Source organism: Vanacampus margaritifer, chromosome 20 (genome assembly GCF_051991255.1).
Source record: "Vanacampus margaritifer isolate UIUO_Vmar chromosome 20, RoL_Vmar_1.0, whole genome shotgun sequence".
Lineage (NCBI taxonomy): Eukaryota > Metazoa > Chordata > Actinopteri > Syngnathiformes > Syngnathidae > Vanacampus > Vanacampus margaritifer.
The window spans coordinates 6,126,724-6,154,601 of record NC_135451.1 but is presented as its reverse complement, the minus strand read 5'-3'; the positions used below and the strand labels follow the sequence as shown (position 1 = coordinate 6,154,601).

The 27,878-nt window shown below is 37.6% G+C and overlaps 2 protein-coding genes across 8 annotated transcripts in view; both read left to right on the top strand.

Moving 5' to 3' along the window:
* The window catches only part of neto1l (neuropilin (NRP) and tolloid (TLL)-like 1, like), a 58,710-nt gene extending 36,672 nt beyond the window's left edge, over nt 1-22,038 (top strand). The window contains exons 6-13 of one of the 7 annotated variants that reach the window (XR_013289751.1): nt 410-537; nt 7,596-7,678; nt 8,518-8,663; nt 12,039-12,152; nt 14,709-15,336; nt 16,463-16,537; nt 21,259-21,316; nt 21,454-22,038. Coding sequence is in view for 5 of the 7 variants with exons in the window: in XM_077554738.1 (XP_077410864.1) it covers nt 410-537; nt 7,596-7,678; nt 8,518-8,663; nt 12,039-12,152; nt 14,709-15,336; nt 16,463-16,523 (1,160 nt within the window). In the remaining 2 variants the exon portion in view is untranslated. Of the gene's footprint in view, nt 1-409; nt 538-7,595; nt 7,679-8,517; nt 8,664-12,038; nt 12,153-14,708; nt 15,337-16,462 lie in introns of all 7 variants that reach the window. The other 6 variants (XR_013289750.1, XM_077554738.1, XM_077554737.1 and 3 more) reach the window with 6 other exon arrangements.
* Nucleotides 22,039-22,265: 227 nt separating this feature from the next.
* On the top strand, nt 22,266-26,283 carry timm21 (translocase of inner mitochondrial membrane 21). Its single transcript, XM_077553995.1, has 6 exons — nt 22,266-22,731; nt 22,845-22,907; nt 23,007-23,104; nt 24,997-25,070; nt 25,256-25,361; nt 25,853-26,283. The coding sequence occupies exons 1-6, from the start codon at nt 22,419-22,421 to the stop codon at nt 25,943-25,945; spliced, it is 747 nt and encodes a 248-aa protein (XP_077410121.1). The 5' UTR covers nt 22,266-22,418; the 3' UTR covers nt 25,946-26,283.
* The last annotated feature ends 1,595 nt before the right edge of the window (nt 26,284-27,878 follow it).

The following is a 27,878-nucleotide window of genomic DNA, read 5'->3' as shown; positions in this document are numbered from 1 at the left end:
TCCCCCTCCCCAACCCCTTTCTCGCTCTCTCAAACCGAGTATTTATGTTAAGTCAAAAGAGGCTGGCTTTATTTTAATTAAAAAATGAATTCTTGAACATTACTGTTAAAAATGCACTTCCAGTAAAGTATTGGCAAAACCGAATATAATTTTTACGTTGAAGAGTTGTCGGCATTTGCTGAATGTAAGCAACTTGTAATCTAATTTAGTAACTAAATCAAGTAATCAGTTAAGTAATTACATTTAAAATTAAGTAATCAGTAAAGTAACTAATTACTTACTAATCATGTAATCAGTAAAGTAATTGTTGCTTTTTCAAGGCTGCTGATATTTTCATACCAATAGTTTAGTGTTTTATTCAGTTTGACCTGACAAGGCTGTGTTTGCTGTTTGTTTGTGTGTGTTTCAGCGTGTCAGTACAACATGGTCGGTCCGGAAGGTATCGTGGAGTCTCATCAGATCACCAGAGACGGGAAGGCTGGCGCCAACGAGGCCGTCGACTGCAAATGGTACATCCGGGCGCCACCACGCTCCAAGGTGAGTCATTTGCCCTCCCTGATAACTTTACTTCACCGACATACAGTACACTCGCCCCGCACTTTATGAGGTACACCTGCACAGTTGTAACCAAGATACATAGTGCAAGTTGAACAGTGCATCCATTTTCTATACCTGTATGTCTTGCAGTGAAATTGAGAGTTAAAATAGGTCAACTACAATTTTTTTTTGTCCTTATCATTTCCCTTCAGCCTCCCACCGCATGCGCAAAAAAAAAAAAAGGGTCAGAGGGTTGCATCAGGAAACCTTGATATTACATGAGGGCTGTCTGCAACTGTCAGCAGTATCCCAAAGTGTGTATTCATTTCTGCAGGAGGGAGAGGCCTTGCCTCATTCAGGGTCAGACAGTTTGCTTGACGGGGTTCATGTAGGGTTAGTTCAGCATTAGGGCTTATTCAATTGTGTTTCTGATCTCTGCTCCCAACCTACATGCATGTATATGTATGTTCATTCAGTGTTCATTCAGAAGAAAATCTCCATAGGCACACACCTGTGGGATTTATTAGCTTTTTCAGGGACTATTTTGTAATTGCTATTCAAAGCCTTGATGATGAAGTTGAACCCCAATCTCATTTGCACTCGTTCTTTCCACTGCACGGCCACTCTCAACACACACGGGTAACAATGTTTGGCTTCTTTCCTGTCCTGTACTGTACTGTTTTCTATACTCATTGCGTTTTGTCCTAATTCACATAATATCCAAGTACATTAGGCAAGGCAGGGCACTGCAAAATTATTTGTAAAGCACATTTCTTAATGCAGGCAGAGATAGGAAGTAACTTGGTTACTGTATTTACGTAGTTTTTTCCATTACTTTGTAATTTTTTTTTAATACTTTTTACTTTTTCTCTGTTCCATTTTAAAAACAGTATCTGTACTTTTTACTCAATACATTTTCAAAACAGAGGGTCATTTACTCGTTACTTTTGTTTTACATGCTTGACAACGATTAAGAAATAGATTAGACCTAGTGGAAAAGCTGTCGTCAATGTTCCTGGCTCGGCCAATCATATGATGCGTTACACACGGTCCCTGACATCCATCCCCGCTTGTGATAGGCTCGATCTCAAGCTATGAAATGACGCAAGAAGACGCGACGCTTACCTAAATGACAAGCACTTGTGATATTATTTAACTCCTCTAAATTGCATTCTTAGTTGATGCAGTTGAAAACTTAATTAATATCTGTTGCATCTTTAAACCAAGAGTAAAAAAATATTGCAAGGGCTTCATGAAGCGATCTAGTCAGTTTTAAGAGTTTCAGTGATCTTTTAAATTTAGTGGTTTTCAAATTATTTGAAACAAAGAGGAAACATCCGGTAAAAATGTTTTTTTTTTTTAACTTTTACTCGTGAAGTACATTTTAGAGCCTGTACTTTTTTCCTTTAATTGAGAATTTTTTGAATGAGTACTTTTACTTTTACCAAAGTAATTTACAAGTTTACAAGAGAACTTTTACTCAAGTACAGAATTTCAGTACTTTTCCCATCTCCGTACACAAGGCAACTCAATGTACTTTACACAAGGAAAGACGACACCTATAAGCATCAACAAACACAGCAGTTAACAACATTCAAAAGCAAAGAAGAGAAAACAAAAGTGGGTTACAAAATTTACTAAACATACAGTGACAATGCTAAAACAGACAGCAAACTAAAAACATTTAGCGTAAGGAAGTTTATTTTAAATAATAATAATACAAAACATGATTTAAAAATGTTTAAAAGACCTTAATCAAAGGTATGCGAAAATAGCAATGTTTTTAACCTGGATTTAAAAGCATTAACACGCGGAGCTTTATATTTACTCTACAGTCGACCGCCGCCATTGGCTGACCCAGCCCATGAATAGCGAAAACCCACGTATGATTGACACCAATTGAAGTGCATGGGAAAAAAATATTTAAACACCAAAAATTCTTCAATAAACACTGAATATAACATGTCATGTCTTATTTTGTGGAGCCGATCATGACGTCATTGATCGATCAGGCAAATTAAGGTATTACTGCAACGATTTTGCATAAAATGCGAAATATCGGCTGATCCTGATGCAGCCAATCAGATCGATGTAACGTCTAATATGTATGTATATCGTAACTCCCATTGCACAACAAAACTACATGACCATATGGCCGACTGGGTTTAAAATACACTACTCACAAAAAAGTTAGGAATATTTGGCTTTGTTGACGCTACAGTGATATTATAGCATGAAAGTAGGACATTTAAGTAGAAGGATGCACTGGTGATTTCCTCACTTCAAACAATTGATTGAAACAAAAATTAAAAACGATGGTGGGTACACCGCAACAAAAAAATTCAACATCTCAATAACTCGTCATGTGCCCTTGAGCATCAATTACAGCTTGACAACGACATCTCATTCTGTTCACAAGTCAACTCATTGTCTGCTGAGGCATCACATCCCACTCTTCTTGAAGGGCAGCCCTTGAGGTTCTGGGTTGCCGAGTTTCCAGCCTCTACACGGCAAATCAGCTGATCCCACATGTTTTCAATAGGATTCAGGTCTGGAGAAAGTGCAGGCCATTCCATTTGACGTACACCAGTCCCCTACAGCCGTTCCCTGATGATGCCACCTCCATGAGCTGGAGCATTGTTTGTGAATTTTGCCGTTAAGCTCTTGTGCAACAAGTACTGAAACGTTTAACAGTTGGACATGTGCATTCAAAAGCTTAGAGAAGGTCACATTAAGTTTACCTCCGCCCACCCAGGGCGTCGGCCATCTTGCCCAATTGATTAGGTACGCCTGGGATTCTCGTCCCCTCACCAACCGGGGGCGGCGGCCATCTTGGCCACTTGATTGGGTATGCCCGGGATTCTCCCCAGGAAATGCCCAGACCTGAACAGGAAGAGACTTAATTTCAACAGGAAGTGACCCAGAAGTGACCTAATTTCAACAGGAAGTGATCTGATTTCAACAGTCACATTAAGCTCACCTAAAGGTTTGAATGCATTTTAGGCTCGTCCTGAAATTTCACCTGAAAGCCAAATATCCCTAACTTTTTGTGAGTAGTGTAAATACATTAAAATAACAACAACTTTACTGTGTTACAGCCTCATTTCTATTGTGCACACATTGCTTGAGTGTGTCGTTGCCACTGTGATGTATGGCTACATCCACTACTTAGCTCTTATCTGACTTGTTCTCCAGGGCACATATCTGCCCAACGACCTTTTTTCCTCACACAAATGTCCTTTTATATTGTTTACTATACTATACAATGCCATACAGCTTGTGGTATCACGGCACCCTATGGGTGGAGCTTAGTGGTCTTAAATAAAATGAAATAAAGAAGAAAACAGAAACAAACAAAAAAAAAACTGTGATTTTAGTTTTTAGTGATCTACTACACCGAGAGATGTTTATATTTTCTCCTCTCATGTTGCTCATATTACACTGATATACTACCACAGTGTGCCAGAAAGAACAGCTACGGTAGATAATGACATCCTATACTAGAGGCTCTAATTAACTGCATCGAAGTGCTCCAGAGAGAACAAGGGGGCCGCCAAAGTCAAAGTGGGAATAGAAGGGATGAGAAAAATATATAAGATTTAATGAAGCATTTTTTCAAAGACACACAATGGGTGAGGCAAAGGGATTTATTGGGGGCTTCTTCTGAAATGATGCAATATGCAGTTGTCAAATAAATCTAGCTGCTTAAATTATTGCACATTTATTAAAAAAGATAAATTTACCCCATAGGACCGATTAAATGTGTATTTGCCAGTTTGCAGAACCTAAAAGGGAAAGGTAGAGTCACATGCTTGTTGTATTGCACCCCTAAAGGGACAATATTGTACTTTACGATTGTAAATCTGCTTGAGTTGATCACCGTTGAAATTTAACACTCACTCACCTGTGGACAAGCAATATAGAAAATACTGGTTGCTTTTTCTCCAACTAGCTTGAGCTGTCATGATCGCCTCCTTTTGCCCTTCGCTCCCTGACACGTTGTGCATCTTTACATGCATGTCATTCATCAGAAATATAGATGTTGGCTGTGACTGCAATGAAGAGCGGGAACTCACCATTATTGGGGGCTTTTAGCAAAAGCGTGAACATATTCTTCCACCAGTCAGTGATGGATTCTGCTTCATTACTGGCTGCAGCGGAATCAATAAGCAGGCAGCCTATTTTCCTGCTGGAACCAATCTCTCGCCTTACAAATTGGTGATTGTATCTGTTTGATCCATTGCCGTCGTTTGGGTTCATAATGCAATCTGAACCGAATTTTTACTCATCCATGATCCTTTTTGTCCCTTGGCCAGCTCCATTTTGAAAAATAACAGCTTTATTTATTTAGTTAGTTAGTAAGCCATATCAGTACAGTATATAAAAAACACAGAAATGATCTGTCAATCTCCTGACAACAGCCTGACAATCATTGGAGTAATAGCATCTCTGTCGTTACCATGGCGACATTGGATCACCCACCATAGTGGTATAACAGTGTTCATGTTGTGTTGTAGCTTTGGCGCTAACATTGCATGTATAAAATGCTCATAAGAAACATTTTAAGCCATAGATTGATGGTGGTGTCATAACAAGTTATGGCCAAAAGTTTGGACACACCTTCTCATACAATACTATGCTTTATTTTCATGACTATGTACATTGTAGATTCTCACTGAAGGCATCAAATCTATGACAACTATGACAACTAACGAAAACATTTGGAGTTATGTACTTAACAAACAAAAAAAACTTGAAAATAATAAAATAAATATATAAATAAATAGCCACCCTTTTCGCTGATTACTTTTTTGCACATTCTTGGCATTCACTCGATGAGCTTCAAAAGGTAGTCACCTGAAAGAATGTAAGAATGTCAAAAGTATTCAAAAAAGTAACCAGAGCAAATGATGCCTATTTTATAATATAAAACATGTTTTCAGTCATTTTTTGTTAAATACATAACTCAACATTCATACATGGTTTTGATGCCTTCAGTGAGAATCTCCAAAGTAACCAGTCATGAGAATAAAGTCAATGCATTGAATAAGTAAGTGTGACCAAACTTATGGCTTATATATATGTATGTATGTATGTATGTATATATGTATATATATATATATGTATGTATATATGTATATATATATATATATGTAGGTATATATGTATGTATATATGTATATATATATATGTATGTATATATGTATATATATATATATATATATATATACACATACATATATATATATATATATATATATATATATATATATATATATATATGTGTGTATATATATATATATATGTATGTGTATATATGTATGTGTATATATATATATATATATATATATATACACACATATATATATATGTATGTATATGTATATATATATATGTATATATATATATATATATATATATGTATATATATATATATATATATATATATATATATATATATGTATGTGTATGTATATATATATATGTATATATATATATATATATATATGTATGTATGTGTGTATATGTATGTGTATATATATATATATATATATATATATATACACATGCATATATATATATATATATATATATATATAAATATATATATATATATATATATGTATGTGTATATATATATATATATATATGTATGAGTATATATATATATATATATATATATATATATATATATATATATATATATATATATATATATATATATATATATGTATGTATCCATCCATCCATCCATTTTCTTGACCGCTTTTCCTCACAAGGGTCGCGGGGGTGCTGGAGCCTATCCCAGCTGGCTTCGGGCAGTAGGCGGGGTACACCCTGAACTGGTTGCCAGCCAATCGCAGGGCTATATGTATGTATGTATATGTATATATATATATGTATGTACATATATGTATGTATGTATGTTCTATTCTGTAACTATTACTGGCATTTTTTTGTCTGAGGGGCTTGACCACCCTGCCGAGAAACTAACATACTCAGACTCCTTGATCCATAATGGTCAAAATTCAAAAACATTAAAATGTGATATCTTTAATAATCCACGCCGCATCTTTGCCAAAGGGGAGAAAAAATGTATTTTGAAGCTCTTCCATCATCCACTCCTGCCTTCAAGGACTAATAGTGATTTAATTCCCTATACTCAGTGTCGTTGTTTTAGGAATGTACACGCCATAGGCAAGACATATTGTGCATGGATGGATGCAACTTTGCATTGAAAACTAGCTGATATTAGATTGGCCTGTAGAAACTAAAGGTTTTCAGAATAAGAGCTATAATGCAAAGTTTTGATTGACACCATCAGAGAGGTATAATTTTACAACATGTAGGCATAATTTTCAAAAAGCGCAACTGTTGCATTGGGTCGGGATTGTAGTCCATCCATCCATCCATTTTCTTGGCCGCTTTTCCTCACTAGGGTCGCGGGGGTGCTGGAGCCTATCCCAGCTGGCTTCGGGCAGTAGGCGGGGTACACCCTGAACTGGTTGCCAGCCAATCGCAGGGCACACAGAGACGAACAACCACACTCACATTCACACCTAGGGACAATTTGGAGTGTTCAATTAACCTGCCATGCATGTTTTTGGAATGTGGGAGGAAACCGGAGTACCCGGTGAAAACCCACGCAAGCACGGGGAGAACATGCAAACTCCACCCAGGAAGGCCGAAGCCCGGACTCGATCTCACATCCTCTGCACTGGGAGGCGGACGTGCTGGGATTGTAGTATATACTGTATATTTTCTTGTTTGTTAGCCATCTTGCTGATAGCGCAGGCTCCATTATCCATCCCCATCTGCAGCGTTCGTCTTTGGGCATTTAAAGTGTCACATTCTCCTGTCACACTTGGTGAGCGGCCCTACTCATTAACCGTAATGATGGCCAGTTCGGTGTGCAGCCAAGTGGAACCGCAGATGTGATCAGGTTTTATATTTTAAGTCCATGCAGTATTGCTGAGAAAGTGAGAGATATTTGTTTTGTTTTCCTTGCTTGCTTGGTTGATTGTGTTTTCCCCTTTGTTCGTTGTTTCTGAATCTAGATCTACCTACGTTTCCTCGACTATGAGATGGCCAACTCCAATGAGTGCAAGCGCAACTTTGTAGCGGTGTATGACGGCGGCAGGTAGGACTTTTTGACAATATGGTTACAAATGGCCTTTGTAATTGGTGACTAATCCAATTCTTATCTTGATATAAAAGCTCAGTATGTGTGCGCCATAGTGAGAAGAATGTAATATTATTTGATGCCAAGATAAGATAAGTTGCTCTTATCTTTAACTGCAACCACTGATAAAACTTACTTTTATTGTTCAATGACTTTCAAAACACTGCACCACCCGCCTTTAATTGCCATAGGGATTATGTAATCATGCTATTTATTATTATTAGCCGTAGTAATAGTAGCAGTAGTAGTAGTAGTAATTAATAATAATAATAATAATAATAATAATAATGTGTAACTTCAGAAATGAGAGCAAATGTTTTTTTGTATTTTCATCATAAACATATCAAAAACAAACTTTTTGTGAAAAAGTACAAACGTCCATGGGAAATAGGCAATTTAATGTAATTTGAATTAGTTGTCTGTTGTCAATTTCTTCAGCAACTATTAATATGTAACGTCTTCATTTTCAGCTTTAACGCTTTTTTGCTCAGTTTAGCATTTCCCTTAATCTTCAATCAGCTTTAATTGCAAATCAATAACCTCTTCTCAAGATAATACATGTTCGAATCTGATAAAGAATGATTAAAGTGTGTGGGCTTGAAAACTATAATGAGTTGTGTTTTATCGACAGATCCGCAATATTCTGCTGTGATTATGAGATAACAAATTAGAATGTTACTCACAGTGCAAACTTCCACCAAGGCTGAATTTTGTCATTGATATTCACACATTATTCACCCAGAAAGTATGGAAACGTATGTTTTGTTTTAAATCCTGAAATTTTTATCCCGCCCAAGTTCGGTGGAGGACCTGAAGAGCAAGTTCTGTTCCACGGTGGCCAATGACCTCATGTTGGTATCGACCCTGGGCGTCATCCGGATGTGGGCGGATGAGGCCAGTCGGAAAAGCCGCTTCCGCATCCTTTTCACGACCTACCAAGAACGTAAGAAGAACATTATTCTTTTTTTTTTAATCATTTGTTCATTCTTAACTAATTTGCGCCCCAAAAAACGTATAAATATGTTCTATTGTAAATATTACAAATAAATAATACGTATTTATATGTTTGTTTATGTTTTTTTATGCTAGAGCATACAGAAGGCTTTGATGCAGCCTCTGAACTGAAGAGATGACTTAAAGCAATGGTAGTTATTACAAAAACTGCCAGCAGGTGGCAGCAGAGTATAAGAGATCAACCATGGCCATGTTGCAAAAAAGTTCTTTCCCTTACTGTTTTAGAAATATACTTTTTTTCCTGATGAAAGAAGAGACTCTAATCTTTCTTTTTGTAGGGTCTATGTTTTTATAGCAATAGAACACATTATTCTGTGGGCCTTGCAAAATGAGTCAAAATCCAGCAACAGCCGGGAGCGAAGGGAGTTGCTTCAGTAAAAATGTCTGGGAGTGAATGAGTTCAATATCCCTGTATAGTGGAATATATAAGTTACCATTAAGTTAGTTTATTTCTTATATTCTTTTGTTTTGGAATAAAAAATGTGGCTTACTTAACAGAGCTCCCGTGAGGTCGGCATTGGCAGACATCTCATCATACATGAAGCCAATTCAAACTCTTAACAGCATCTTTCAAGTTAAAAATGACAGTATTTCTTATTGTACCACCTCAAACTAGGCATTCAACTGGAAATTGTAATATGAAAGTAGCAACTGACTTTTACGGGTTATGCCTGACGCTACTATCAAAAACTGCTACTTTTCATTTAGTGTTTAGTGCTATTCGAATGGCCATCAAAAATGTTTTAAATGTGATACCGCATACAGAATGGTGCCTGTGGGTGATTGAGAATATGGCATTGACATAATTGAGTGATGGCAACTGTCTTCTTGTTAAAGAAGAGAAAAAAAACGTAAGTTTTTATTTTTGTATTTGTGTTTTTGAGCTGAACACCTGTGAGAGATTCTAACACACAGTTTGATTTCTTTGCATCATATCACCAGTGAACTGCGAGTAGCTTGGCAGAGGTTTCATGGTGGTTGCATTCTGCAGGAACAAAATGTCTCTGAAGCTTAATAGTGGACTTACTGCATATGAACTTGCTCATGAGATTATTAACGGACTAAGTTGTGCTGTGTTTTGAAGTCAATGTCACCATTTTTTAGACATTTCCATCAAGCAGTTCCAGGATGCATAAAGTGACACAATTTAGTCTTCTGCTTGTTTCACACATTTTAAACCAGCAAACACTTCATTGCAATATGGATTGTGTAGGGTCAAATTTATGTGGAGCAGCTTTTTTTTTTCATTTATTCAGTGGTTTGTCTTCAATGTATAATAATATGATGTAGGTGTGAATATGTTCATACAGATATGACAGTGATTCATGAATAATAAGTGGGCACATTTAGATGAGTTGATACATCACCATCTAGTTCAGTTTAAATGACAAAAAATATCAGAAAAAGTTCTGTCATGCCTTATGACTGTTCGCTGCTGCGTTTTCCCAAAGGGACCATCAGCTTTTAGAGAGCTGCAGACTCCATTGAGATGATTCTGTGGGATGCGCAGTATTCCTACGGGCAAACATGAAACCATTATCATCTCCGCATGCTCCCAACTGCTACTACATCTGATGTTTTTCAGGTTGAGAGACACACACAGACACACTCAGTCACAGTCTGTAAAAAGTGACACATCTATGTGAGGTATCATGTCATCATCTATTTCATGCTTGAAAAATCTTGGATACAATGTATTGGTCTCAGGACGATCTGTATTCTTCTTGTCCACAATATATGGTACATTTGCACTTTATTCCGGGAACCACCGCAGTAATTTGCTAGCAGTAAAATCAATTCATTTTTGTCCGTCTCAGGGGGCGGCCATTTTGCCACTTACTGTCGACTGAAAATTGAATCAATCACACTTTTGCAGGGTGCAGGTAACTGCTAATCACGACTCACCTGTTGTCTGAGTTTGGTCATGTGACCTTTGCAAGTTGAGCCCTGAGCAACTGTGATGTCATTTTCAGTTGACAGCAAGTGGCAAAATGGCAGCCTCCTTGGATGGATAAAAATGGCTGGATTTTGCTGCTTAATTCATATTCCACCAACACAATATTAATCACAATATGTGTACACTAGTGGGGGACCATAGAACATTTTATTGTCAAGAAAATTTTGGGGTTGACGTCCCCTTTCATCAAAATGAGAATTTAAACCACAAAGCAACATCAGTTGACTTTGCTGCATAAACCTTGTTTTTATTCCCACTAGCTCTTATTTTTCTTATTTTCTCCAGCAACTAATTTAGTCATAATTTTTACCTCTGGGACACTTTTATTATTGGACGTGTTGGTATAAATTTTTTAGAAGATCTGTGACTGTGAGGTTTACTCACTGGTCTCTCACCCTGATCTGTTTTATGAGAGGAGCCTTCTGTTGTAAAAAGCAAAGAGACTGGACCCCCTCTACTGGATATTAAGTTAATAGTGAGCTAGCTGGCTTTTTGCTCAAGACACAGGGCTATTTATACTGAGATATAATAGCTTGTAAAAAAAAAAAAAAGTATACATGAGTGAAATGTTGGTGGGGTGCTATTTCTTTGTTGGTTGGTTTGTTAGTTAGTAAAAACTAAGCAATCCATTTTCAATTAAACTCCATACTGGAGAGGAATTTATGCCAACTGACAACAAGAACCTATTAAATGCTGGTTCAAATCGGGATAAAAACACACAGAAGGGCAATTTATTTGATATTTTTGCCATGTTGATACAAAATGAGAATGAGGTCACCTTGGCTTTATATTCGGGTGTTTCATGATGATGTCGCCTGTCACATTAGCACACTGATTTTATGACCACGTCTACTTGATGGGTTGCTCCGCCCTTGCGCTGACATCATAGACGGGCACAGTCGTGGGATGACGGGCTTAATGATTGCGGCAAGGCCATGCTAAAGGGGGGGCAAGGGTGACAGATTTGCTGAGAATATGATGGGTGGTGATGAGAGAGGAAAAATAAAAATTGGATGACGACAAAAGGTTTCATTTGAGTTGTGTAATGGACACAATCCACATACATCAAGTGAAAGTGATTTTGAAGATGAGGGGAGGGGAAAAAACCCAACAACAGATGGGTTTTGGGGGAACAGACTTACTTAAAAAATTTAAATGACTTCCCCTGAAATGATTTGCACATTTTTAAGCAGCTTACAGATTTGGTGCTGTTAATAACGATTGGACTGAAGTGAAAATGTATTATTTTTTTGATTGAGTAAGCGAGGGAATGACATTGTTTCATTTTAGCTTTTTAATCTCTTCACTTCCATGACAAAAAAATTTGTGTTTCCTCTCTATTTACAGCTCCATGTGATCCAGATGCCTTCTTCTGTCACAGTAACATGTGCATAAACAACACACTGGTGTGCAATGGCCAGCAGAACTGTGTGTACCCCTGGGATGAGAATCAGTGTAAAGGTGAGATATGTTAATGCAACATGTTTAAATTTGTATCCATCTTTTTGTATTAATTGTTTTAGATGTGGGCCTATTTTGCGCAAGCAATTGTACATCTTTCTTTTCAGTGGTTGACACCAAAACACAATTTAAAAAATTTATTTTGTTTAAAGTTCTTTATGATGGCATTTTAGAGTCATGTATAAATATTTTTTTAGAGAGGGGTAGTAATATTCAGAGAAGAAAACTCACAAATTTACGAGAAATAAACTTGCAGATTTGTGAGAAAAAAACTCAGAAACTTGCAAGAAATAAGTAGCGTAGCTATAGTCTGGATGAGGTGCTGGCTTTTGTCCACCAGGAGCTCAGTTAACGTGAGGATTCGTTGGTGGTTGATGGAACACTCTTTATAAAATGAAAAGGCAGGATGGAGACGGATTCCTTTCTTAAACTTTAGTCGTCATACACGGCAGCTACAGCGACAAACACTTCCTGACCCCCTATCAGCTGACTAACACTAACCAATCAGAAGCTAGTGTACTTTAGGTAAATGCAAGTGAAAGACTGAGAACAGCGGATTCGCATCAACTTAGCTACTTGTACAAAAAAATACCAAAATGTATGAATGTGTAAATAATAATTCTGAAAACATAAATATACAAGTAAATGTATATTTTAACAAATTAACTTCCATGCTTGATCCACAGGGTGTGGCCCTTCGCAAGGCGAGGCGTCTTAGTCGCTGGCAGTACCCAACGCTAAAGCAATTACTACGTCCTCGTTTGGGGCCCTAATACGCCGTCTTCTTCAAACATGTAAACTAGTACAGAACGAAGCCCATGTTCTATCCCTGCCAGCTCAGTTAAAATGGATTTTTGACGTCTATATGGTACTGAATGAGTTATAATCAGGGGTGAAAGTGTCTAGAATTTCTTGCCGGAACTCCCTGACATAAAGGTCGCTGCGCAGCCAGAATGTTTTTTTTTTCTTTAATGATGTGCAAAATAGCAGATAACAAAAACACGTGAACAGATCGACGTGACTCGTCAGATACACAGAGAACGGAGCCGGTGGACAAAACTCCGTGGGATAAATAGAAAATAGATATGGTTGGAAACGGATTATGCTACACAAGCACACTGGAACAATTCAGAAGCACTTTATGCTATGTTCACACCAAAATAGGTGGAAGCGTTCCGCTTTTGTGCCAAAAGTATTTACCCCCGTACAAAAATTGCATCCCCTGCTGTGGGAAATTATAACTTTTATCACAGAAATGTGGAGATTAAACAGATATTTAAACTTCAAACATCTGAAACAAAACAGAAAAACAGTAACATTCAGTCATCTGAGCTTTTTCTATGATATCTGAGATTTCCTACTGTGTGTGTGGTCATTGAATGCAGCTTGCTTTTCTTTAGCTTCTCCGAGATAAAAACTTTTTTCTTGTTTCAAAACAAAGCCTACGTGTGTTTTTATGTATTTATTGAAAAACATGCGTTGTACCCGCAGGATAGGATACATTTTTTGCGGGGGGTATTAAGTGGCTGCCCGTGTTGTTGCACACAGGTGATAAGACAGGATGCTGTGTGTGACGGAGTCCATCCCCAAAGCCAATGAGGCATAAATTTCAGCCTGGGCTCTAGGTGGCGGAGTGGTACCGTCACTTGCCTACGATGCAAGTTGGCGTGGGTTTGCTTCCCCGCCTGGGAGGCCATGTTTGTATGTGTGCCTGTTTGTGTGAGTGGGTACAAAAAAACTATTTCAGCCGATGAGGCCGCGAGGCGAAATCCAAAGAAAGTTCAAATTTTTCAACATTGGCGAATATGCGAATTTTCACCGCACCGTACCGTGTCTCCAAACGCGTCCTTCGCGCCGCCCCACGCACCCGCCCGTCCGCGTGATATGCAATCGCGCCGCCTCACGCTCCCCCCGCTTTTAGTGAGTTCTTGTGTATGTAAATCTGACGTTAGTAGATTTTTTTTCTTCTTGGGTGGCAGCCTGGCAGGTTGTTTAAAGCTGCAATATGAAACGTTTTCCCCCAAAAATTACTTAACAATAAGCTTTTTATTTGACCATTTATGACTGAAATGCCTTCTAATTAGTAGATTAACACCTTAGGTGTTCACAATGGGTACTCTGGCCAATAGTTTTCAGACTGGATTCGGGTTAGAATTTCCCGCGCCCTGTCTGCGGATGTGACGTAATGTGCGTGGTGTGTATGTGAAGAAAGGTGTATGCAGTTTCATTTTTAATCAGCAGGTGGCAGTAGCGATTCGAAATGGAATATTCTACATTCAGTAGCTTTAACATGGGGTTTTGCATTGCCATCATATTTTCAGACTGGAACAATTTTTTTTACCGGAACACAGTTCCGGACCGTTCCGGCCCACTTTCACCCCTGGTTATGATTGTTATGTAAACTTACCAATGAAAAGTTAAGGGTGTTGCTGATCAAATGTTGGTACATTTGTTTTCTGACTGTAGCATAAACTAACTAATAAATTGTGTGGCGTGTCGTAAGGCTACACGGAAGTGGGAATCACACTTACAAACAATATCTCTGCTCGTGCACAGAGAAGACGAAAGCCAACATCCTGGACAACCTGAACAACACAAACGGGACCATCATTGGCGTCACCTGCTGCATCGTCCTTCTCCTCCTCATCATCTCCGTCATCGTCCAAATCAAGCAGCCTCGCAAAAAGTATATCCTTCGGCGTGAGGACTTTGACCCCACCATGTTCCAAGAGGTCTTCGAGCCGCCTCACTACGAGCTGTGCACTTTACGCAGCGCCGCCACCGCCGCCGCATCAGCGGACCTAGTGGACCTTGCGGAAGATTTTGAGAATTACCACGCCCTCCGCCGTGCCTCCTCACGCTGCATCCACGACCACCACTGTGGCTCGTCCTCCAACCCGGGCTCGGCCCACATATCCCAGCTGTCCCTCAGCGGGCGAGGGAGCCGCGGCAACCTGAGTGCGCGAGACGCGGCGGCGGCGGCCGGCCTCCTTGCTGACCTCCCGCAGCCTCCCATGTCCGTGCGGCCCCTGCTGCCTAGCGCGGCCAACCGCAGGAGCATCTTGGTCATGAAGCACAGCTACTCGCAAGAGGGAGCGGACAATGGATGCGACCTGGACGACGACCTGGATGAAGTTCCAACCACCAGCCACCGGCTTTCACGCCACGAAAAGGCAGTACAGCGGTCAGTATCCATAGATTTTTGATGAGGGAAGTGCACCAGCCCTAATTTAACTGTGGAATATTCTCATTTTATTTTGGATAATCCTCTTTTGTTCATCTTTGTTCTTCCTCTACGCCTCAAACAGTATTTTCTTTTTCTTTCTTTTTTTAAACCCCTCTATACGATATTTAAAACCGTTTTCTTGCTCTTGCATGCTTGTCATACACAATAAGGATATTAAACTTTAGGGTAAAATTTCAGGATGACCCTAAAACACACTATACGTAAGCATGGAACTGCCAATGTGGAGTAAAATAAGTTCAAACATTGCAAATACGTTCAAATACATGCATTCGAATATATTCGCAGGTACTTTTGAGTATAAGAACCCAAATATGTTTAACTCATTTGCTCCCAAAAACATCTAAATATGTTCTATTTTAACCATGCTCCCAAAGACGTATTTATACATTTTTATGTGTGTGTGTTTTTATGCTAGAGCATACAGAAGGCTTTGATGCAGCCTCTGAACTGAAGAGAATGCTTGAAGCAATGGTAGTTATTGCAAAAACGGCCAGCAGGTAGCAGCAGAGTATAAGAGACCAACCAGAGCCACGTTGCAAAAAGCTCTTTCCCCCACTGTTTTAAACAGATTTGTGAATAATGATGAAACTTAGCTATATTCTAATGCTAATTGCTGCAAAACTGAAACAGATAAAAATATACCTGATTTTTTTCCTGATAAAAGAAGAGACCCATTTTTTTCTTTTGGTAGGTTCCTTGTTTTTATAGCAATAGAACACAATATTCTGTGGGCCTTGCAAAATCAGTCAAAATCCAATAAAACAGCCGGGAGCGTAGTGAAAATGGCTGGGAGTGAATGAGTTAATAGAATCAGTGCCTTGTGTCAAAATCAAATTTAGGTTATTTTTCTAACAATAAAGATTCCGATAGTGTTTGACATTTCCGAAAGAAAAACACAAATATCTTTGTTCCTGCTTGCACTTTTCCTCACTGCTCCTGACACTTCATATTATTACTAGACAACATTGCATGTGGATTTTTTTTTTTACACAGCAGCACATGTTGCATTGTGACGTGTCTATTCAAAGGGATATTAAAGTACGGAGGCATGATGACATTTCAGGTTCTGCCTCATTGGCTCTTTGAGCAAACATGAATCAGAGTACAACACAACTAGGGTCTAAGAGACAATCTCAAGGTAAGACCCCTTTAATCTGACCGTTTTTATTATTGTGTATTTTGTTGTGTTGTCATTTGCTTTGATAAATGTTTTTTTTCCTTTTTTTTTTTTTTTACAGTTTATTTTTACTAAGATGGTGCTTGCAGCCATATTGCCATTTTAGTGTGTTTGTTTGAACGTAGGATGCTCAACTTTACTGCATGTTTTTTTTCTTTTGTGGTGGACAAACTGCAAACTCAGTGGATGTTTGATTGCATGGACTTTTTTAATTTTCAAGCTCGAGTTCTATTTGTTACCGGTCAATATGTGTTAATCTTTTCATCTCCCCCAACAGCAAAAATAAGCAGCATATTGTAAAAAGTGACAAGATGTGAAGATTTAAGACAAATCATGTTCCAGTGAAATTATGTCCTTCCTTGTCGTTGACGGTATATTAGTTAAGCCTAATGTAGCCATCTCTGAGAATGGGTATATTTTTGCTTGAAATGACACCAGAAATTGGAAAAATACATTTTAACCATTATTTTTTACATTACCACCATCACTGTATTGACCATTTGCACCGACATCACGTGATCATGTGATTGCCCTATGACGGACGACGGAAGGAAATGATTGTTGAATGGAAGTGGACGTGACCCGGAGCGACTTAGTGACTTAGCGACTGCTATTTTACAAATTAAAAGTTATTATTGCTCATAGAGTTATGGAATCTATTACTTCAACCGAAGTTCGCCTGTCAGTCGAAGTTGCACATTTAGTCGGGACTTACAGAGCGCGATATTTACTTAAGTTGGAGATCGTTAGTTTGAAAACAGCCCCTTACCTTCTGTTGCATGCAGTTTTTACCAAGTTAATCAAATCGCCGACTTTTCCGAAATTCACAGCGCACGACCTATATCATTATGTAGTAATGCCGGTGTCTAACCAGCTCTCCTCCTTACACCGGAGTGATTTAAATGCTTGTCGCTGGCTGAGTCTCTGGGACGAGATGCTACGCTCACACCGGGAGAGAATATACCTCGTAATGCAAAAGTAAAACTTGTTGATCACGCTAACTGACTTATTTTAACACATTCCGTTCTGTATTGAAACGCTGTGACAGTGTTATGTTGACCAGCATGGGAAAAAAATCATAGGGGCAAGCTATGCAGTCATTTCATAAATATGATTCCGGCCGGCTCCAGAGTGGAAAAACTCCAAACACTAAGACGAAATCCCCCATTATTAAACAGTCAAATGCACTTAATAGTTTTGAAGAAGGTGCATTTTAAAACAAAGCTGTGTGTTCGTGCAGTTGAAGTGGACGCTAACTATTTAGTTCCTTAATGTGATTTGAAACACGTAATTCGACACCTCTTTTATGAGAGTGTACGTTTACTAGTAAAATGTATGACTATTTATCTACTAACCTCGCGAAAAATGATCGCTACAAATCCGTGAATTGTGGGCTGCCAGTCCTTTCTGTTCATTGCTGCTATCCATCGACGTCTTTTGTCTTTATAAGTAGGTATGCGATAAAAAAAAAGCAATATTTGGTTTACTCCCTTGTCTATCTGTACAACCGACCGCACATCAAGATATGACCATTTTATGAAAACATTGATTAGATGGACATTACGCTGTATGAGATTCAATGGTTATAATACAGGCAAGTGGTTCTTTAGCCGTCCAGCGTCCCGGAGGGGGCGTTCCCATGAGGGCGGTGATATCCCGTGCAAAAGTATAGGATATCAATAGGTTTATATATATATAATATATATATATATATATATATATATATATATATATATATATATAGACAATTTTATCAATACATGTATACAAAAACATCTAATGTTCTCAAAATATAGTTCCTTAGAATGCTCTGGATGTGTGGTTCTCACCCTTCTAAAATACACACAATGCGTATATTTAATATTATTGTAAGTCACTGTAACATTATGCATAGTTTGAACATTGACATTGCACTTAAGTGCAATAGTTCATTTTAAGCCACAATATGGTGTGGTTATTTTGCACACCACACTTTGATGTTCACCACTCTTGGTTGCTCTCAAAACAAAATAATGTATTTTCTGAAAAATTTTCAGAATTTGAATAATTTTCATATTGTAAAAACACTATGCAAATGCCATTATTATTATTATTATTAGTAGTAGTAGTAGTAGTAGTAGTAGTAGTAGTAGTATTATTACTATCTAACTCAACTTAGAACAGTCGTTTTCAACTTTTTTGTGTCATTTCCAGCCAGAATATTGTTGGTCTTAACTTTATATACACATGCAGACAATTATTGCGTAGCTTTGCATGTTTTTAGTTGTGCCATCAAGTGTAACGTATTTTACGCGTGTAATATTTAATGTTTTATACTCACTTGACATTTCATAAAGTAAACCAGCACAATCTAAAGAGAGCCAATGAAAAAGTTCTATGAAGTACCGTATTTTACCTTTCCAAAATAATACAGATTAGTTTTGTTTGGCCCTGTTATAGAGGTACGTATGTTTATTACTGGTTAAAGTATAAGTAAATACGGGGACCAAAATTTTTCTTGTATATTGTTTTCTATCGGAATGTGCATGTGTGCCTATTGATGTGTGTGCTTTTAATCAATGCTGCTTTCTATGCAGCAGTCCTTCATGTGAGCCTGCTTTCTTTTAGCATGAAAACAATGTTGTGTTTCAAATATATGTAAGAGAGCGTGTGTCTACGTGTATCTGTGTGTGTATGTTCTACATTGTGTCACGTTGTCTCCATCATGTAGACTTCTTGAGAGTAGTGCAATCCGGGATGAGTGCGCGAGCGGCATCCCTGACATGCGACAAAGCGGAACGGACATTTACACCAGCACCATGCTGAGGCCGAACGGACACTTTGATGCAAAGATATCCAAATGGTGTGATCGTGTGCAAAGATGAGCACAAAGGACTAGATGAATATACTTCATGTTGTAATTCTTTAAAGGAAGTTTGATGTTCATTTTGCTACTGTCGCCATAGAAAAGACTTCAGGCTAAATTTAGGTATTTGATTTTAGGTATATGATATTTCTTTAAACAACTTGATGATCCAAAATTAAGCATGCATTATCCACATGAGTAGATTTATAGATTTACAGTTTTCTTAATAAAAATTGGAATTTTACTAACACACATCAAAGTAGTGCAGTTATTTGGACAGTAATACATCAATGCAAGGCTGCAATTTTGCATGCTTCTTTAATATCCAGCGAAATAGAACTAGAACGTGAAACTATCAGACCATCCCCAAGCCCCACTTATACTAATACATTAGACCAGGGGTGGCCAAGTTCAGTCCTCGAGAGCCCCTATCCAGCCAGTTTTTCATGTCTCCCTTCTTCAGCGCAGCTGAATCTAATGATCAGCTCATCAGCAAGCTTTGCAGTAGCCTGATAACGATTCTGATCATGAATCAGGTGTGTTAGTGAAGAGAAACATGGAAAACAGTTTGGATAGTGGCTCTCGAGGAGTGAACTTGGCCACCCCTGCATCAGACTGTCCGAAATGAAATACATCGCATGCCAATAGCTGAAAATAATTAGATAAAACCAGCAAACTAATTCATTTATTTCTTCCTTTGACTCCAGTTTGTTTGTCTACCGATGGCCATAGGAAGCTCTTTGTATCAAGCTAGACTTTTCTACCTGAGCAAAATAAGAATGTTTTTTAACCTTATTCAAACAATCCTTCAGGGCTGGTTTTATTGATGCTTTGTGACAGTATTAATATTAAATAACAATAAAGCACCTTCTTTATGTTGTTTTGTTCAACTTGTCTCCTTAGTAAATCTGTCACGCATGCCGTCCATGTCTCGCATACATTATTATTGCTTTTAAAATTCTTGTTTGCTTTGTGGAATATGCACCAAATCAATTTATTCATTTTATTTATTTATTTATTTTATCCACCGGAAAGTCACATTGGCTTTAATGAAAAGTTTAACCTGTGTGTTGTTGGGATCATGAAGTTAAAACAGCCAAGGGGCGGGATCGTCTATTGTAAAATTGTATTTGGAGTTAAAACCTGCAACGTACATAATGAATTGAACACACGCAAAGCAAGTTTACATGCACATAAGATTTTGCTTATGAATTTTTACTAGTGATGGGGAAATGAAGGTTGATGAAGCACTTGCGATATTTCCTCCTCTAGAGGGCGCTCTTGGTTTAAAGATAAATGCTAGTGCAATGGAAATTGATTAAATCTTTACTGTATCTTTAAACAAAGAATGCCATCTCACGAAGTCAAAAAATATCACCGGTGCTTCAAGAAGCTTCATTTGTCCAAATTAAAGTCCATAATTACATACTCAATGTAGCTCATTAATAAGTGGCCTTCACTCCTGAAATTGGCTGGCGACTGCTCCAGGGTGCACCCCACCTCGTGAACCTAAATCACTTCCAGCTCATCCAGGGTCAGGAAAATGGATCGATGTTAACCTACACAAGCATAGGAGTTGTGCCCCAGTTATGGAACTATTTGCTTTTATTATTATTATTATTATTATTATTATTATTATTGTCAAACTGGTTATTTTATAATATAATTGGGGGGGATCCCTTCTCAGGGCAAAATTACTAGAGTAACTAAATATCTAGTGCTCTTTGTGCGCTATTTTCTTTTTTACTGCCTTTTGACTTTTTTTTATTGTATGCACACACTTACTCTCTTTTCCACTCTGTTTCACTTTCTTTCTTTGACGCTCTAACACACAAAGTCAAACACTGGTTCGTCTGCCAGTAAACAGATGGAAGCAGACATCTCGGTTCAAATAAGTAAGTCTGGACAAATTTATCACAAACAGGCCTGGCAGCAGATTAAAAATAAATAAAATGATAAAGAAAAAAAACTAAACAACGCAAGGCCCAGAAAAGAAGAGAGTCAAAGTAATGGTGTTTTCATTTCTCTACAGATACATCAGACTGATGCATCATTCTTCTGCATCTTGCCAAGTTTGACAGCATTTGGAGGTCTCTCTCCCTTGTGGCTTCAGTGAACTAATATGCCTGAGTAATCTAGAGCGATGTGATGACGAGGCGTGAGTCTGTGATGTACGCATCAAATGTTTTCTTTGCCTCAGACCGCACAGGTGTATTGATCCTGTACCTGTGGACCACATCTGGCAAGGATGAACCAGCCATGGAACAGATCAATGACTGAAACCAGAGAATACCTTTAATGTAAAGTTGTTAATTAAGAAAAAAATAATAATCAGGTTTTTAAAAAATCATTTCCATGCTTCAGTTAAACGTTTCATGTTGGGTGCTGTTTCATGTCTTAATGTCTTGAGGTTGATGTATGTATATGAAGCGATGAATTTCATTAATGACCTTTTTTTTTTTTAACTTGGCACAGGCCTATGTCTGAGCATTATAATTTCTTAGTTTGTCATTCTTTATCAGTACATCGTGTTTTTATTTAAGAGACATTTGCATATTGATTTGATAATATAAAGAAAATGCTGGACAGAATATTTCAATAAACAAATGTTTACTGATTTATTGTGATGAGTCTTCAATTCAGAGAAAGAGGGAGATTGGGTTTTCATTCATTTAAATATATATATATATATATATATATATATATATATATATATATATATATATATATATATTATATATATATATATATAATTCGAGAAGAATTTACAGCGTATTTTTAACAGCTGCGGAAGTCTAAGGCACCAGTTTCTCGTCAAGACTCAGTCACCCATGATTCCTAGCGTGCGGTGTGACGTCTAATGTATGAGACAAGGTTGGTTTGACACACTTTCCGTGGCACACATTTGGCCTAAATAGTAGGTTAGTTTGTTAATACGATTGTTTGACAAAATAGCGTTTTTGTATTTCGCTTATATTAAGATACTGAATTCTAATAATGGCGTATATGCAGATATTAAAAGTCCTGTATCGGAATTTAAAGACAACATCGATGCAGACGTGCAGGTTGACAGGGGGCAATTTGTTCATCCACGTACACAGAGCAGAGTCAGCCGTTTCGCGACTGACCTTCCACGGGAGACTCGAACCTCCTGCGTGTAATTGTCACGCTCTGTACAGTTTCCTTCAATCACGCAGGGGGATTACGCTTGATTTTAGAGCAAGAAATAAAAACGATGAGCGAGACGGTGGGCACAAATCAGTCTACAAATATCAGGGCGAGAGCCCAAAGCCATCAGCTACACGCAAAGGTAAACCACACTTCTTTTTTCTTTCTTTTTTTAACACGCTTGAGTGAAGTCTAGACTTTGTTAGAACTCTAAATTATCCTTTCAAAGGCGCATTTGTTTAAAATGTTTTACAGTGAAAGAAGCTGGCCGAGATTTCACGTACTTGATTATTGTACTCATCGGGCTTGGAGTGACAGGTAACAAATTAACCATCAAATAATCGATTCTGTCAATACTTAGCAACTCTTGTTGTTGTTCAGTCATATTTTATGAAGCCTTTTTTACGTGTGTTTCAGGAGGACTTTTGTATGTAGTCTTCCAGGAACTCTTTTCTTCCTCCAGTCCAAATAAAGTATATGGGAAAGCTTTCAACAAAGTCAAATTAGACCCAGAGGTACCAACCACTTTGCCATTTTAGAAAGACGGTTGCCATGTTTGGTATTTATTAGTGCTTTAAAAAAAATCAAATTACATGATTTTTAATTAATTAATTTTAATAATCCACTTAATCTATTTTAATCTCATATCTAATAAAGGTCCCCAAATAAGGAATTTAAATTATAGGACATTAGAAAATTGTAGTGCATGACTAATCAATTGAATACACCAAGAAGAGAAGATTTGAAATCCGCATTTTATTGAAGTGTGCTTTATAAATGAAATTCAAAAGAAAAAGTTTAGCCACATCAACAAACCACTTAGGCCAGGCTTTATTTTAAAAGATAATCTAAACTTCAATTTTTTTTTGTTTTAATATAGAGCGATTTGATTAATTTTTGTTTTGTTTCCAAAATAATTTGAACAAAATTAAATCTTAACTTCCACAAGATGAGGTTCGGTGTATGGAGGGCATGAGAGGAACAGATAATAGCTGAGGAACTGATAATAGCTGTGGTGGTTTTTGAGCTAAACTAACAAACTGGTAATCAGAAAAAGTTAGAGGTTAGAAGAAGATTTTAACAAAAATCTAAAGCTACAAAATCTGGGTCATAACAACTCAAACCCAAAACAGAAACTGGGGCTACAGTATCAACTCCTCAAATCAAAAACCTACCCCAAGCAAGGTTACAAGATCTGATAACAGACAACTGATGCTATGTGTCCTTGAGCGAGTTCCTCAGACAAACAAGCTTGTTTAGTCTTAAATGATAAATCAGGTTGAAGCTACTTCCGTGATACGAATTATTATTTTTTTTTTTTACAAAAAGTACAAATCACTGTGTTCTTGTTAATAGTCCCGTCTTTATTATTATCATAAGTAAACTTGCCGTCTAATTAGAGCTCCCAAAGCTGTCATTTTGAGCCTAATATGGTTATTACTCGCTGTTTTGAGTAGCTAATAAAGCCAGTCTCATGCTTTTTCTCAGGCAGGTGGTGCATCTTTATTGATTTTGCTTATCAGGCTTGTACTGACCAAAACGTCATGACTCCACCACATCTATCCATCCATCCATCCATTTTCTTGGCCGCTTTTCCTCACTAGGGTCGCGGGGGTGCTGGAGCCTATCCCAGCTGGCTTCGGGCAGTAGGCGGGGTACACCCTGAACTGGTTCCACCACATCTAGCACAGCCTTTTTATTTTATTTAAAAAAATTTAACTATAAGCTTTTACTATACCTTGAACTGCGTCCCAACTTCCACTGGAGCGGATATGGCTCCTTTTAACCAGGGTGGGCTGGTCTCATTCGGATTTGCTGTCTGAGACCCCTGTGCGCTCCAGCAACCACTCATCGTGATTCGTCAGACTCCCTGTCAGCTTCGTCTCAGAATATAGCTGTAAAGTCTCCTCTGTAGTATAGTTTTTTATTCGCCATGGTGATCTAGCTTGTGCCCAAAGCCTCCATGCTGAATGGCAGTTGCCCAGCGGCGCCAACTACGGAAGCCCAGTGGCACAACCCCGCGGCACAACCCCGCGGCACAACCCCGCGGCAACCTGAAAGATGTACATTGAAATGAATACAACCGTCAAAATGACGGTTCTGGGAAATCTAGATCCAAATAAGTTTGCCTCGCAGTGCTGCACTCGGGCCCATGTCTGCTGTTGTCACTGCTCGTAGTGGTATGCTACTACAGCCTCTCAATGGGCCAAATTTAAAATGCTTGCGCATTGACTTGCCACTCACGATCAATTGCGTTATTTTTTGTTAACACCAATTTGCAGCATAATTAGTTAATTTAATTAACGTGTTAAACTGACAGCCCTAGAATTTATATGTGAAAGTTTGCGTGATTTCCTATTTAGAGGTTTGATACAACATAATCACTTTTTCTGTTTTTTAAATGTAGGTAATTGGAGCATTCGGAGAACCGATTAAGTGTTATGGTGAGACGACTCGTCGGGGAAGAAGACAGCAAATCAGGTTGGGAATATGAAAGCATGATTTATTGTATTCACTAACCAAATAGAATCTAGTTGCTGTCAGTTGTCGATTAGGGATGGAATAGTTGATGGTTTTCTGATAAAACGTCATGAAATGTCAAACGGTCAATATTGTTATTTTGTTTTTGTAATGTTCAGTAATGCCAGATAATGTTTACTCCCTAGTCATAGGGAGTATCTAAAGAATGGACTGAAGCACATGAGACTGAAGTTTTACATTGAGGGATCCGAACCAGGGCTTAAAGGCACAGTGCACTCTGAGTCAAAAGAGGTTTGTATTACTCATTTGGTGTTCAACAATAAAAACAATACATTTAACCATCATGCAAAAGTTCATTTATTTCAGTAGTTCAAAAAGTGAATCATGCATTGCCCGTATTTATTATGATTGCATTTGTGGTTTGTTTTCCTGTCTTTGACTTGCTGACTGCAGCACAAATTGCTTCTCGGGGATAATAAAGATCTCTTGAACTTAAACTTAAATACATTTGTAAAATACTTTTCAGGAGGCCAAATAATAATTTCCATATTATTTCTATTGACTATCATCAAAATTAGATTTTATTTAAAATCATGAAATATTTCACTGTGTATTAAATGTGTTTGTTTTTTTTAGATTTACCTGTACAGCATACTGTTATTTACCGTACAGTAGCTAACCCATCTTAATACACCCTACTATTTAGGTTATTTACTTTGTAGCACAGATTGTATTCAAGTTTTGTAATCAATTTTGTCAATTAAAAAACACGTATTTTACAGAATCCTGAAACTGGACAATATGAATTCCGCTACATATTCGTGGACATAGACACCTACCCAAAGCGGACCATCATTGTAGAAGATAACCGATAAAAACAACATCAAACAACAAAATGAGAGGACTACTCAGCAAATATATTTCACTGGCTAATAATTGAGAAGTGTTTATGTGTACAGTATTCTGTATGTGTAGTAAATGTGAGGATAGGAATGGAATCGATCTTTGTATGACTTGTAACATTACTGTGGTAAATAAAAGTGTTTGCATTGAACATCAAAAAGGTACCCTGTTTAAACTTAAAGATAAGTCATATCTTTCTTTAATGTAAATTTGTATTTTTAATATTTTATCAATGCTTTTTATCGGAAAATAAATACATGCATACCTATATATGTCAACAATGGTACATAAACATTTTTTTTTGCTATGACATTGTTCTACCAGTATTCAATTAAAAAAAAACAAGATTATGTTCAAAAAGGGTGTAGGAAGAAGTAAAATGACTTATCTAGTCCCACCCTTTATTCCTAGTCAAAAATGTACCACTTAAATTCCCACTTAAACCCTGTTCAGTTTGTAACAAATAATTTAAGATTGTAAATACAGTAACCTCAAAATCAGGCAAATAACATAAAACACAAAAGTTAAGCAAAAATAAAGAAATTGACATAGCTGGATACAAAACACTCATGATCATTTTATTTGTTTTTGTTATTTTTCTGCTGTTTCTAATATCTCCGTTTTAAAGTAACATTTCAGTTCTTAGTTGGCTTATTATTTGTGGTCCACAATGACAATGTCACTGAAGTGTGAAATTATTTTCAAATAATGACCACTTTGATGGCGACAAAGAGTCGACTGCTATAAAAACCTGAATGGTCCCTTGTGAAGAATTGTCAACTCCTATGTTTGGGAATCAATAGCGCAATAGTGTCAAGATTGTTATAAAGTAATCAAAAACGTTTCATATAATTTATTATAAAATAATCAAAAACGTTTTATATAATTTATTATTGACTTCTCTACATTTTTTTTTATTATTATTCAGCGCGCTGCGACCCTATATGCAGAATTCTGGGGCCATTGTGAATGTTAATGGTCGTATAATACATGGCAAAAAAAAATCCCACTGTCATGTGGTGTGCGGATCCCAAAACACAGACACATAAGGTACACATAAAGGTTTAAGAAAATGTATTTACAAAAAAATCACAAACTGTACACAACAGAAAAGTATAATTAGAAATCTTTACCAAAGGGTAAGGGGCAAAAATGTGAACAGAAAGCTCACGCAAAAACGCAGAACAAAAAAAAAACAGGAAACGAATCTACAAGGTACTTACAAAAATCCAAAAATGAAGACAAGGTCGAGGTAACGATATGAGGACCAGTCTAGACAAACATGAACATGGGGTAAGAAATTAAGCGAATAATCTGACATCAAACGAGCAGCTTCAGCTCAAACAGCTGCCATATAAACCCGTTTATGATTACAAAAAAGTCCATCGCTATCATTCAAGTATGAAAACAAGAAAACTTTATAAATAGCCCGCATGTTTTATGGCCCCCACTAGTTTTAACGCGGCATTCGGATTAATATTGTGTTTGTGAAAATATGAATTAAGCAGCAAAATCCACCCATTTTTATCCATTTCAGGGGGCGGCCATTTTGACAACTTCGTTCGTACAGAATATATCGATCTCTATCTCCTACCAATTTCAGCAGCATATGCCTGCGAGACATTAAGCATGGCTTACTCTGGAAACTGGTAGCAACAACCACCACCAGTCCTCAGTCACTGTCGCTCTACTCTAGCCGCTGCAGGACAGCGATTGCGCAACTGATGGCGTCGTCAACTCCAGACCTGCCTTGGTAAAACCTTTATTTATCCTTTGCGCGCCTGGCCTTTATGATATGGACGCTCAGAGAATATATTACGCTGGCGATAACTCAAAGGTAAACCGGTTCAAAGAGAAAGAAAAACACGTTTCGGATACGTGTTGTTTGTACTTTACTTCGTCAAA